This window comes from Vulpes vulpes, chromosome 4 (assembly GCF_048418805.1).
Source record: "Vulpes vulpes isolate BD-2025 chromosome 4, VulVul3, whole genome shotgun sequence".
Taxonomy (NCBI): domain Eukaryota; kingdom Metazoa; phylum Chordata; class Mammalia; order Carnivora; family Canidae; genus Vulpes; species Vulpes vulpes.
This window is the reverse complement of record NC_132783.1, coordinates 51573320-51588013: the sequence shown is the minus strand read 5'-3', so window position 1 is coordinate 51588013 and position 14694 is coordinate 51573320. Positions and strand designations below refer to the sequence as shown.

The following is a 14694-nucleotide window of genomic DNA, read 5'->3' as shown; positions in this document are numbered from 1 at the left end:
ACATTCCATTCAAAGCCTTGGTAATATAATCAATGTTTTTCCAAAGGTGTCCAATGTGTCCCCTTGTAACAAGGGGAACAGATTCTTACTGAATTATAATTATTCTTACAAATATTGTAAGAATATGAAAATATTCTTACAAGAAAGAAAACACTCAAATAATTATAATTGCCATGAAAGAAAGAGTGCTCATGGAGAGTTTCTGATTTCTGGAGAGTTCAGATAGGGAGAAAATTTGTTCACAAAGGAATATTTTATTATATTCTGTAAGTCATAGATATCTTAAGAGAAAGTTTCCTTAATCTAGAAAAACAAATGTTAAAAGGCCAACAATATTTCCAGCAAGTCATAAAAACTGTAATCATCTTCCTCAATTCATTTAGTCCATGTTACTAATTTTGTTCTGTTTGAATGCAGCTTTTCCATTGGTTCTAGAAATTCTTACTCAGTTTAGTTTTATGATCTTGAAGATATCAGAAATGTGTGTTTTATAAAAGTCCTTTTCATGAATTTCCTTGAAGATGAAACACATTGTGCAAAAGCAGGACAATAACTATAAATGGCAAAAGATTAAAAAATGGACATGGTTAAAGATCTGCTGAGAGTTCATCATAATGCAGTTGACAAATCCAGTTATTTCTGTGACATGCAACATTTCAGTAATTAGAAGTTGATGACCTTATACAAGGACATAATAAAACTTTAGGAATTTCATGTATTCTCTGGAACGGTTATATCATTTACCCATACAACTGAAGACTTTTCATCATTTGTTTGACAGTGCTTCCCAAATAATATACCAAATTAATAAGCTTAATTCATTAGAAAGATTTAATTATTTAGAATTCAAATCTTTGGGAAGTTTGTTAAAAACCTCAAAAAGTTACAAAGTACATGCCTAAATAGGAATTATAGATCATTATAAAATTCAATACTTAATTATCTATTTAACCAAAGTGGTGATAAAAGATTCTGCAGAAGTTTATATAGTTGCTAGCAAAAATTAGCTCCTTTAATATTGAGAAGTTCCAGTTGTCTTACATAATCAAAGACACGATAAAGATGAAACTTAGAAATTTTGGTTTTCTGGGCAGGTAAAAGAAAACAAACTTTGTTTACAATTTCTTATAAAGAGCAGACCAACAGTCTAAGAAAACTTTATCTTTTTAACAGAAAGAAAAGCAGAATTTCAATCTTATACTAGTGTACTTTTTAAACTCATTAATTCCGATCTTAGTCCTGACCATACCTAATTTTTTTTTCCCCAAAGATTTCCCTTCACAAACCTTCTACAACTTTCTTTTTACATTCAGATTGTGTCTTAAGACTACGATCTCTAAATAACCAGTCTCATTTTAGGATGAAATTACTTTCTTTTATTTTCCCTGAACAAAAACGTATTCCAATTCTTTATATCTTTATCAAAACACATCATACTTTCCCTGCCTACAGTGTTACTTACCTTATCATTTCTAGCAATCTCAGTTACATTTATCAGAATTTTTACTCTTAGAAGCCTAGTCTTTAGTGAAAACTAAGTACTAACCATTTCTGTTAAACCAGAATTCTTTAGACTGACAATTTGAGTATATTTTCAGACTTTCAGATTTTTAGAAACATGGTTGTTGTTTTTTCCCATAGTACAATCTGCAATAATAAAGCATGTTTAGCAGCAGACCCAAGTATCCTGTTTCTCTGCAATAGGAAGCCAAAAACAGACAAACCTATGTTCAGTAATCAATGCTTTAGTATTCTTATTTGGAAAATACTTAGTTTTCTAACTGAATTTAACCCGATTTATCATTTAATGTAGGAAAACTTTGAAGTTTCAGATTACAAACTGAAAACTATAAGCTTTTTTCAACCTACTTGTTCTTAACAATTACCCATGAAAACTGTATGAGACAGGGAAAATTAACCATTTTAAGTCATTTTTTGTTGTTGACAAACTTCAACAGATACAACATAATTAAATAAATACAGGTAGAGCATATTATATTCAGTATTGATAACTCCAATAATATGTCTGTTTTAACTAAACCAATAACCTTGCATTAACCTTAATATTGAGTATGTTGCACCTGTGTCCACTAAAAAGTCAATCAATTTATTTCCCACTGGGAATTTTTACCTGTGGGGAAATCTGAAATGGGTGGTTTAAGTCCAGTGGAGCCCCTGGATCCTTTCATGTTGATTTGGGAGCTGCTTCAGTTTGAACCTTATAAGGAAGTGGTTTAGCAGCTTGGGTGGGGGGAAGCTCTTTGTTCCTCAATAATGAGGGTAAACCAAGCAGGAGTCAATGGCACCAAAGGCCCAGAGGATGGTATAGGAGCCAGCCGTGTGAATCATGCCCATTGTGCTGCAGAAGGCAGAAAAGGTGGAGGCAGAGGCCAAGGGTGCTGCCAGAAAGGCTGGAGGCAGATTCACAATTAGGATTAATATTTCCTTCTATCTCCTACTTCTTCCTGCAAAACAGTTTTTTGTTTTTGGTTTTGTTTTCTTTCTGATTACTTTTTAATTCTCTGCACCATTTATTTAAAATGTCTTTTTTTTTTAAAGATTTTATTTATTTATTCGTGAGAGACACACAGAGAGAGGCAGAGACTTAGGCAAAGGGAGAAGGAGAAGCAGGTTCCCCTCAGGAAGCCAGATGTGGGACTCGATCCCTGAACTCCAGGATCAAGCCCTGAGCTGAAAGCAGATTAATGGCTGAGCCATCCAGGGGCCCTAAAATAGGTTTTAATGGCTTTTCTTTGGGAAGAGAAAGAGTATCTCTCCCCTCTACCTAGACAAAAGTTCAGAAAGAACATAAGAGAAACAAAACTATGATTAGATGAAGCCCAGAGTACCTCTGTGAACATTTGTTCTTCCCCAGAAGTTGGGGGCTTCACTGACTGAATCAAATGGCTCCCTAGACAAGCTAAGAGAGCCAAACCCAAACCCCCTATTTGGAGGCAACCAAATTGGAGGAAAAATTCCAAGAGAGACATTCAATGGCCATCATTCCTCTGAGCTTAACATACAGGGCAAGGTAGTGTTACAATTAAAAAAAAAAAAATCTTTTGATCATGGGTTTCTGGTTGTATCTCTTCCACTTACTGAGAATTCAGCCTAATGGGCTCTTTGGCAGGACAGAGATGGAACTTCCCATTATAGACAAATTTAGCACAATACAACTCACACATATACACTAAAACAAATCTGTTCCAAATTCCAAGTAAATCAGTGGTTATTAAGTCCCTTTTAGTTTCTTTTCAAAGCTGCACCTTCCTAATGGGAAAAGCATGGACAATGAGACAAAAGCACAAGGTGCTTCACAAATGAGAAACTTGTGTCAGTGGGCACTCCAATAGACTTACCTGCTCCAGAAGCTCATCAGCTTGCCCCAAATGCTCCTTCCTTTTCACTCAAGCCTTTCTCTAGAAAGGCCAAAACTCAAGAGTCTTAATTGGAGAGAAATATGGGCTTTGTTCAGGAGGTTGGGCAACTGGGGAGCACTTTTGTCCAAAGGCCATCTTCAAGGCTTCTGCCTGGCCTAGGGATTTTTTTTTTTTTTTAGATTTTATTTATTTATTCATGACACAGAGAGAGAGAGAGAGAGAGAGAGAGAGAGAGAGAGAGGCAGAGACACAGGCAGAGGGAGAAGCAGGCTCCATGCAGGGAGCCCGAGGTAGGACTCGATCCTGGGTCTCCAGGATCATACCCCAGGCCAAAGGCCAAACTGCTGGGCCATCGGGGCTGCCCATGGCCTAGGGATTTTTAATGAGGGTTAGGGCAGTTAATCAGTAAAGGGGTGCGGGGCAGTGGTCAGTAACATTTTTTGATTATGCACAGACTCCATGGTGCCAGCTACAGACATTATCTCAATGCTCAGAGGTTGTGCAAGGGGGTCTGGTTTCTGTTTTGCAATGTTCAGAATGCTCTGTTCTTTCTAGGAAAGAATGCATGATCTATAGATACACAAAGAAAGGTTAGCTAATCATATGGGCTAAGGGTATTTGCTAAAGTTTAAAGATGACTAAGTTGTCTCAAGGACCTGAGGCAGTTTCATAATACTAATATCTTTTACTTACTTAAATAAAGATAGATGTCATTCTATCATACGAACATTGTAAACATTTTTTACCTTTTAATTTTTTTACTTTTAAAAAACAGCATTTTCATATGGAATAATTCCCTATCAAAGGGAATTTTAAAAAATCAAAATTATATATGGTTTTATCCTCTACTCAACAATGCTATTTCTAGAACTCTGCCCTGATTATACACATTCACATATACCACATAGCATTTCCATAATGCTGAGCCACCGAGATGCCCCAAGAAAAAAATTGTTTTAATGTGATTTGGTCCCATTCTCTGGTTGTACTTCCTTAGTTGACTATAGCATAAGGACCCAGAAGAAGGACTACAAAAAATATAGACTTGATTCAGTAGTAAAATTATATTAATATGATTGCAATAACTTTGAAGCTATTTATAGATATCATAAGATTCACCTATTTAAATCAAATGTTACTAGTTACCCAAGGTATTGCAAGAGTAGAGAAAAGAAATATAATTATGAAAATAAAAGTTAAAGAACCTGTAATGTAATATTTAAATGGAAACTATCAATATCATTTCATAATTTACTATAGAATATTTCCTAGCTCTGCCTACTGAGAGTCTAAAGCAAGTTAGAAACATCTAACCTGAAGCAATTCAAGCTTAAGGGGCTAAGTTTCAATATACAGGAAACACAGGAGAGGATGGATATGTAAAGCAATACTATAAGTCAACTATCAGAAAAATTCCAAATGTGTGGTATTCTGACACAACTGACACTTAAAAAAATAAGTGCCATTAAAAATTGGGGAATTGTTTTAATTAAAGAGACTAAAGAGACATAATAACAGACTCTCAATTAACTGAATCCATGTGGTAGCTATGCTATGCAGATGTTAATGGTACTAGTTTTTCTATTTTTCTGTATGCTTAGAAGTTTTCCAGAAATGGAAGAGGCTAATCCAATTTTAAAAATCAGAATTAAGATTTGGGGTGCCTGGGTGGCTCAGTCCATTAAGTATCCAACTCATGATGTCAGTTCAGGTCTTGATCTCAGGATTGTGAGTTCAAGCCCTACATTGGGCTCCACGCTAGGCATGGAGTCTACTTAAAAAAATAGATAAAAATAAAATAAAACTTAGAGTCAAGATTTAAAATGACATTACATTCGGTTGTGACGCATGGTCCAGGACTAAATCTTGGGTTGTGCAGTTGAGTAGCAACATTAGTAGTAGTATTTAGTAGTAGTGCTTGAAGGGCTTTGATGATACTTGATTAATGAAAACTATTACAATGAAACCTATTGACATAGACAATAAGAAGCCATTAACTAGGAAAAATAGCAGAAAGTTTAATAACTTACAAAAACAGAATGTATGGTATGGTTTCATTTTGGTTAAAAAAATGAAAATGAATATTCAAAAATTGATGTGATCATCTCCATTTGGTAGGAATATGAATTCATATTCCTACCAAATACCATAGGATATTGTATTTCCTTATTTCTACTTACCTCTTTTTGTCATATTTTGCAGTGAACATATGTGCCTTCATAATAATTTGTAATTGTAATGTAGAAATATATTTTATTTAATAACTTAATTTAACAATAATGTAAATAATTATTTTAAAAAAGCAATTCGGCAACACTGCTATAATGAATACAAAATTATGTTTGTACAGTGTATTTGACTTCAAAATAAAAGTAAAATACATACAAAATAAAATAACTTGGAAATTTTTGAGGAACCAAAGTATTAAGATATTTTGTTCTTAAATATAATTATTAAAATATTAAATATTGGGTTTTTTTTTCAAATTCGACAATATTGAATTCATCATATTTTAATGTCCAAGATGATTAATCTATTTTGTAACCGATTTGCTTAATTTACAATTCATCCAGAGTGGTTAATGGTAAAAAAGAATTGTATCTTTCAAGTTTTTGTTATTCTTACAGTGTAGTCATGGGGAAACATTTATCCTCATTAGTTTAGCTTTTGTATTTCCTTGCAGTCCTCTCCATGTTCTACTCACTAAAAATGAGGGAGAAGTACTGGGGCTTTTTGTCCTCACCACAGAATGAGGGCAACAATATTGTAAACTCTCTGACAAGAGAAATGTTGCTATCACATATTTTCGCAACATTTGTGTCTCTGAATATATTCAACCTATTAAAATCTTTTTTCCCTTCATTTTCCTAACTTTTTTTTAGAATATTGAAAGGTAAATATGTGTTAGAATTTTATTGAAAATATGAATATAAGGAGGATTAAAATATGCTGGAAAACAGGACTCCAGGTTTATAAAATACAAAAATATAGGGATCCCTGGGTGGCACAGCTGTTTGGCGCCTGCCTTTGGCCCAGGGCACGATCCTGGGGCCCCGGGGATTGAATCCCATGTCGGGCTCCTGGTGCATGGAGCCTGCTTCTCCCTCTGCCTGTGTCTCTGCCTCTCTCTCTCTCTCTCTCTCTCTCTCTCTCTGTGACTATCATAAATAAATTTTTAAAAAAATTAAAAAAATATATAACAGTATATTTCCTCTGTCTTTTCACATTCATTCAGCTAGCATTTGGGGAGCAAGTACTGAAATGTTTATTTGCTAGTCTTAATGATTCTGCAGACTTCTTAATTTATTTAAACATGTTTGGTTGGCAAATACATGACTGACTCAATGTTTGACACGTACTTATAATTCTGTTTCCTTTTGTCTCAAGGCATTTCACCCTTTTTCATTTATACTGTCATTTAAAAAATAAAAATAAAAAGCAGTATCCCTGGCACTGAGACTGTAGCAATGAACAGGAGATAGACAAATATTAAAAAACAAAATTCAATAGAGTAAATTTGCAGATCTAATTGGCTTTATTCAATGATTCATTAATCAAGCAATATCCTATCTACCAAAGAGAATGGAATTCTGGAGAATTCTATTCTGTACAAATAGAAGACTTTTATAGGCTGAATGGGGGGGAGTGATGGAAAAGGGAATTTTAGATAAAGAAAAGAAAGACTGTGTTGGGCAAGGTCACCTTCCCTTGGGAGAATGGCTGGAGTTTTGTCGTGAAACAGCATCTTGATGAGGGAAATCAGAATTTTGAAAATAGTACTTTCCAATATTGCTTGCTGCTTTGAAACTTCCTCAGTTTGGTTTTCATCTTGTCTTCCTACTTACAGGCTCCACACATTGAGACTATATAGCATCACAGATAAATTTACAAAACAAAAACAACACTCACACCCTTTACACTGTGTTGTGTTTTTACTTTTAAAACTCTCCCTCGTAATGATTCACTAAGACTTAAAAGATAAAATTTCCGTTACTCAAGCCAGCACCATAGCTGCTGAAATTACATTCCTTATTTCTGTTGCAAACACAAACATTTTTTTACACTTAAACTGTGCCAATGCAAATTGCTATTTCTTGTTTCTTTTGTTTAGAGTTTTGTTTTCTTTTAAGCATTTTATCTGGAATGTCCCTTCCCCTGTAATGTATCTCTTTTCCCACCTTGCTTCAATTTCATATCTTTATTTGACTACCCAAACTGGGGGTGATTTCTCTTTCTGTAGAATTATGTCCGCAGTTATCAATCCTATATAACTTACTATAGTCGTAAGTTACTGTGAATTCTTATCAGTTATATATATTGCTATATGTCATATGTCAGTCTTGTAGTATGGCTTATCTTTTTAATATTCATTTAAATCCAACTAAATTCTACATTTCCTTAGGGGCAGGTGCCCATAATCTATACTTTTTGGATTATGTATTTCTTTTTATACATACTGTCTGCACAATAGAATTTCTTTTTTTTTTTCTTTGAAGGTGAAAGATCATGAAATGTTTCGATTTCTGTCACTTAAAACTATAATGAAGTACAGAGGTTAAAATAATTATAATTGCTGCAGGTAAAATTCTGTTGGATTTTGTGTTTAGGACCTTGAGTGGTGATTATGGTTTAAAAATATATCAGGAGAGCCATGTAAGATCTACCTAGTACTTAATTACCTAAATTTCTTTAAGCCATTTTCTTGAGAAAAACATAAAAGAGAATTAGGTAAAACATTTATTTTCCAGTCATGAAACCAAAGGAAATAATAAAATTTTGCCAATTAATCTTCCTTGTTTCACTTTGCATAAAATGTATTTAATTGGATCTTGGAAACTTTTAAGCATTACTAATAAATATCAATAAATTTTAATAGGAATTTTGACTTAGAAAATCATAAAAGTTTTTGTTGATCTGTGTTTTTAGGTGTTTATATGTTATAAATCTTCATATGAAATAAAATTTCATTTCATTTCATTACTTTGATGTCATTCATTTATTTACTTTTGTTTTCTTCTTTTCAAGGCCCTGTGGAATCCTACATGCACTGAAGGTTTATTTAAACCAGTACATATTTCAACCTAGGTTAAATCATTTGACCATAAGCAATGTATCACCAATCTGTGACATTTCAAATATTGAATAAAATCAACTTTCCGTAATTTCATATTTTAGCTCTTTCTCAGAGTATGTAATACAGAAATGTTTCCATTCCAAATATTTCACACTTTCTGCATTTGTAAAAATTGCACAAAAAAACTGAAGATTGAACTATCATATTCCTACCTTATTCTTACTGTATTGTGACAACAAAAAGATTTATTTAAAATTTATTTCTATATGCAAGCTATTTCTAAATGTAACATTCCACTTGGCAGTGCACATTTTTTGTTCAACCTTGTCCACCATATCCTTTGTCTCTCTGGTAATACTCTTCACTTAATTTTACCATGTATTCTGTGCACATTCCCTAAGTTTGAAAACAGTGCTAATTTCTCCCATCCGAGGGGTACATTTCCTACTGAAGAACCAAATTCTCTGTTTCTCTTGTATTGAGACCAAAAGATGAAAGCAGTATGTCTTCAAATGAAATAAATAAAAGTCTTATTCTAACTATATAGAAAGTAAAAAACCTGTATTTATATCTCTAAACATGTAAAGAAAGTTTATTGGATACTGACTGACCTCATATTGAGGGAAGTTTCTTGAATGTGTCATGAAAGAATGCTTGTCTTCTGGACTTGGCATCACTGCCTGATTTCTTTGTATCCCTGTTTATTGCCTTTTTTATAATAGCACACTTTAATTATTAAATGGCCAGGCAGCAGCAAGGCACTCCTGAATGTTGTAGTTTATTGTTGTAGTTTATTGTAAGGGACACAGCCCAGAAACGATTCGGTATTGTGGGCAGGGTGCAAGGACAACAGAAGAGTCACAGAGCTGAGAAGAATCAGGTTTTACAGAGTTCTCCATATTTTGCAAATAGGCAATGAAATAATTGTAATTAATGGTAGTAACATTCAAATGTATGTTATAAAATTTCTTAAATTATTAGAGTCATTATGTAATATAATATGAATGATCAAATGCTGGGTTTAAACCATGGTGTTAAAATAAAATTATAAATATATTTATTTACATGAAAACATTGTATGTGTCCTTGTTGACTTTGCCCCTTAATACATCCTTTTATAACCTAAGATACAAAACTTTTTTGTTTCTCTAAGTTTTCTATAGTTTATTTTGTAATCTTATTCTTATCTCTTCCTTTTTATGTCTAATTTTATATTTGAAATCTTTAAATGTAAATAAGGTAAGAAACTCCATCACCTACAATAAAGCACTCACCTGGTGAAGATTTTTATGTGAATGGCCAGTATCCTTTTAAAGAAGAAGAAAGAATTCAATTAATGATATTTTGACTAAGATGCAAAGACAAAAAATAAATAAAAAAACAAAACTTGTACTATCAACTAGATTAAGTCAATAAAGAAAGGTATTTTTTTTTCTTAAGAGCAATGTAGCAGAAATTTGTCAATACAGACAAAAAAAAAAAAAAACCCACTTACCTCAAATGGTACAATTTCAAGATTGTTTTTTAACATCAGTGAGACATTTCAGAGCTGTTCTCTTGGAAACTATTCTCACAGTATTTCTTTTCTTTCTTTCTTTCTTTCTTTTTTTTTCTTTCTTTCTTTCTTCTTCTTTCTTTCTTTTTTTTAGTGGTACTTGGGCAAAATATATATCAATGAACATGTTTACATGTTAATTATTTTACTTTCATGAGGAAATATATTTGGACTTTCTCACATATATATTATGTAACTGGATCATTTAACTATTAAAAATGTATTTATTTGATTACATTGAAAGTGAATTTAAAAAAAATAATGGAGGTATTTTTAACGTTTTTAGAAAAATGTGCAAGAACCATTGTAATTACTATGCATTCCAGCATATTCCAAAACAAGGTTAGTATTTGACAATAGGCATCAGAGTATATCTGACAGTTGCAAATAATGCAACTTCAGTGTTTACTGATGATAGGAAACATAATGTTTTACTGTGATTCCTATGTGCTTGTCTGAAATATTCTAACAGCACTAATTCAAAATAAGAGAATATTTATTTTCCTAATAAAGACAGTGAAATTTAAAGAGATTAAGTGTCTTTCTCAAGTTCATGTAACTTTTATAATAATATCAAAGTCCTAGACTGTGCTCAGGGGTTCCACATCAAAGTCAAGGTTTTGTTACATTTTTCTGATTTCAGAACACTGGTGGATTGCATAGTGGCAAAACTCCATACAAATTATAATCTGGATTTCATATACACATATATAAATAATTGTATCTTGTGTATACATTACATATTACTAAAGATTGAATTTCTTTGAAATCTGCATGATGGTCTAGGGATAATTGTGATGATAAAGCTTTCCTGTGTGAATGTCTAATTCTTCTCTAACATGTGTAACATGTGGAAATATGTTTTTATTTCAATTATTTCAAGGAAATAATTTTTAATAGAATTATTTATTCAAATATAGAGAAGTGCATGGAAGGGAAACTATGGCCACTTTTTGCTAGATATTTTAATGATTTTTAACACATGTTATCTACTGTTTAAACCATGAGAATTTAATTTGTCATGCTCTGTAATATATGCATGTTAAATATTTTATTTATTCACATTGAAAAATATAGGCAACGTATTCCCAATTGGATTTTTGACATACAGATATGTTTTTGTTTTTTTCATGAAGAAGCTAAAGTAAGTATGTTATTACACACATAAGATTTTGTTATAACATACCTAACTTACTTGTTAAAGTTTTTGAAATGGTATCATTTTTCATAACTTCCTAAATTTGATATTGTTTTAAATGGCTGTTTGGACAACAAAATATACTTTATTTCCTATATTTATTACTAGGGAATATCCAAATTTAACAAAAAAAGATGCTTGTAATGTTGTATTTTGTGCCTATTTATCCTCACAGGAAATCCAAATGTTCTGTACTACCTTAACATATTTTTGTTGTTGTTGAAGTATAGTTGATAACACAATGTTACATTAGTTTCAGATGTAAGACTTTGTTATTCAGCAACTTTCTATGTTATTCTATGCTTACCACAGTTGTAGCTACCATCTGTCACTATACAATACTATTACAATACTATTATTTCCTTATGTTATACCTTTTACTGGTGACCTATTCATTCCATAACTGAAAGACTGTGTCTTCCACTTCCCTTCACCCATTTTGTCCTCCCCACCTCTCTGGTAAACATTATTTCTCTGTATTTATGGGTCTATTTCTGCTTTTTGTTTATTCATTTGTTTTGATTTTTAGATTCCACATACGAGTGAAATTATATGGTTTTTGACTTTTTTTGTCTGACCTAATTCATTTACCGTAATACACTCCAAATCTATCCATGTTGTCACAAATAGCAAGATCCCACTCTTTTTTATGGCTGAGTAATATTCTTGTGTGTGTGTGTGTGTCTGTGTGTGTGTGTGTGTAGCACATCTTCTTTCTCCATGTATCTGTTGATGGACACCAGGTCACTAATGAATCTTGGCTATTATAAACAATACTGCGGTCAACAGAGGGATGCCTATGTCTTTTTGAATTAATATTTTTCACTTCTTTGAGTAAATATCCAGTAGTGGAATTACTGGATCATAAGATATTTCTGTTTTTAATTTAATTTAATTAATTTAATTTAATTAATTTCAGCATGGTTAACATATTGTTATAGTAGTTTCAGGTATAAACTTCAGTTTTTAATTTTTTTTAAGGAACCTCTGTGTTCCATAGAGGCTGCATCAAGTTACATTCCCACCAACAGTGCATAAGAGTTCCTCTTCCTCCACATCCTCACCAACACTTGCTATTTCTTATCTTTTTTATTCTAGCCAATCTGACAGATATGAGAAAATATCTCACTGTGGTTTTGATTTGCATTTCCATGATGATTAATGATGATGGGTATTTTTTCATGTGTCTGTTGACCATCTGTATGTCAGGTCCTCTGCCTGTTTTTTAATCAGATTATTTGTGGGTTTTGGTGTTGAGTTGTTTAAGTTCTTTATATAGTGTGGATTTTAACTTCTTATTGGATATATCATTTATGAAATCTTCTACCATTAAGTACATTACTTTTCATTTTGTTGATGGTTTCTTTTGCTGTGCAAAAGCTTTTTACTTTGATGTAGTCCCAATAGTTCATTTTTGCTTTTGTTTCTCTTGCTTGAGGAAATACATCCAAAAATTATTCAAATTATTGAATGACTAATGTCCAAGAAATTATTACCTATGTTTCTTCTAGGAGTTTTCTGTTTTCCCACCTCACATTTAGGGCTTTAATCCATTTTGAGTTTATTTGATTTATTTTAGGATTTTATTTTTAATAATATCCACACCCAATGTGGGGCTCTAATTAACATCCCCGAGATCAAGAGTTGCATGTTCTACAGACTGAACCAGCCATTAACTCCATTTTGAGTTTATTTTTGGTATGATATAAAAGTAGCCCAGTTTCTTCATTTTCATGTATGATGCATTCATTTGCATGTAGCTGCCCAGTTTTTTCAGCATCATTTATTGAAGAGACTGTATTTTTCCTGTCGTATGTTCTTGCCTCCTTTGTTGTAGACTAACTGACCATATAAGCATGGTTTTATTTCTGGGCTCTCTATTCTGTTGCTTAATACGTCTGTTTTAGTGCCAGTATCATAATGTTTTTATTATTACAGCTGTATGATGCCTGGAAATAAGGAATTGTGATACCTCCAGCTGTGTTCTTCTTTTTCAAGGTTGGCTTGTCTATTTAAGGTTTTTTGTGGTTTCATATAAATATTAGGATTATTCTACTTCTGTGAAAAATGCTGTTGGTATTAGATTACATTGAACTGTAAGACAGCTTTGGTTAATGTGGGCATCATAACAATATTAATTTTTTCCAATCCATGAAAATGGTATATATTTTTATTTTTTTAATGTGATCTTCAGTTGCTTTCATCAGTATTTTATAATTTTCAGAGTATAGGCATTTCACCTCCTTGGTTAAGTTTATTCTAGGCATTTTATTCTCTGGTGCAATTCTAAAAGGAATTGTTTTCTTAAATTATCTTTCTTTTACTTTGTTGTTAGTGTACAGAAATACAGCTGATCTCAGTATATTTATTTTGTGTCCTGCAACTTTACTGATTTCATTTATTATTTCTAGGAATTGATTTGCATAGTTTTTAATAGTTTTGTATATATAGTATCATATCATCTGCAACTAGTGACAATTCAACCTTTCCTTACCAGTGTGGATGCCTTTTAGTTCTTTTTGTTGTTTACTTGCTGTGGCTAGGACTTCCTGTACTATGTGAATAAAAATAGTAAGAATAGACACCCTTGTCTTGTTTCTGATCATAGAGAAAAATTTCTCAGCTTCTCACCATTGAGTAGGAGGTTGGCTGTGTGATTTTTACATAGGGCTTTCATTTTTTTGAATAGTGTTTCCTCTAAGTCCATTTTATTGAAAGATTTTTATTATGAATGGATGTTGAATTATGTCTAATGCTTTTTTCTACATCTACTGAGATCATATGATTTTTATTCCTCATGTTGGTGATATGATGAATCTTGTTAATTGAATTGCAAATATTGAATCATCTGTTCATCCCTGAAATAAATCCTCTTTAATCGTGGTGAATGAATTTTTTAATGTGTTGTTGAATGTGAATTGCCAATATTTTGTTGAGGATTTTTGTATCTGTGGTCATTATGGATATTGGCCATTATAAATATATTTTTAATTTATTTTTTGTAGTGTCTGGTTTTGGTATGAGGGTATGCTGATTCCATAAAATGTATTTGGAAAGCTTTCCTTCTTCTAATTTTTTGGAATAGTTTGAGGAGAAATAGTCATTGACTCTTTAAGTGCTTGGTAGAATTTACCAGTGAATCCAGCTGGTCTTAGACTCTTATTGATTGGTAGTTTTTTGATGACCAGTTCCATTCCTAGTAATAGTTCCTTTCAGAGTTTCTATTTATTCTTGATTTAGTTTTAGAAGATTATGCATTTCTAGTGATTTTTCCATTTCTTCTAATTTGCTCAATTTTGTGGTATGTAACTTTTCACTGTATTCTCTTAAAATCCTTTATCTTTCTAAAGGTGTCAATTGTTACTTCTTTTTTATTTCTGATATTGAGTTCTTTCTCTTTTTTTCTTGATGATTATCTGTTTTGTTTATCCAAAGAACCAGCTGTTAGTATCTTCTTTCCTTTCTTTTCTTTTCTTTTTCTTTCTTT

At 32.2% G+C, this 14694-nt stretch overlaps 1 protein-coding gene across 5 annotated transcripts in view; it reads left to right on the top strand.

Annotated features, from left to right (window-relative positions):
• CCSER1 (coiled-coil serine rich protein 1) overlaps positions 1 to 14694 on the top strand; it is a 1368919-nt gene that overhangs the window by 744656 nt on the left and 609569 nt on the right. For 2 of the 5 annotated variants that reach the window (XM_072755655.1, XM_072755656.1), the window contains exon 10: positions 8406 to 9526. The exons of the other annotated variants lie outside the window; for them this stretch is intronic. In XM_072755655.1, coding sequence (XP_072611756.1) covers positions 8406 to 8465 — 60 coding nt within the window. In that variant the 3' untranslated portion in view covers positions 8466 to 9526. Of the gene's footprint in view, positions 1 to 8405; positions 9527 to 14694 lie in introns of those variants that run through there. 5 annotated transcript variants of the gene reach the window in all.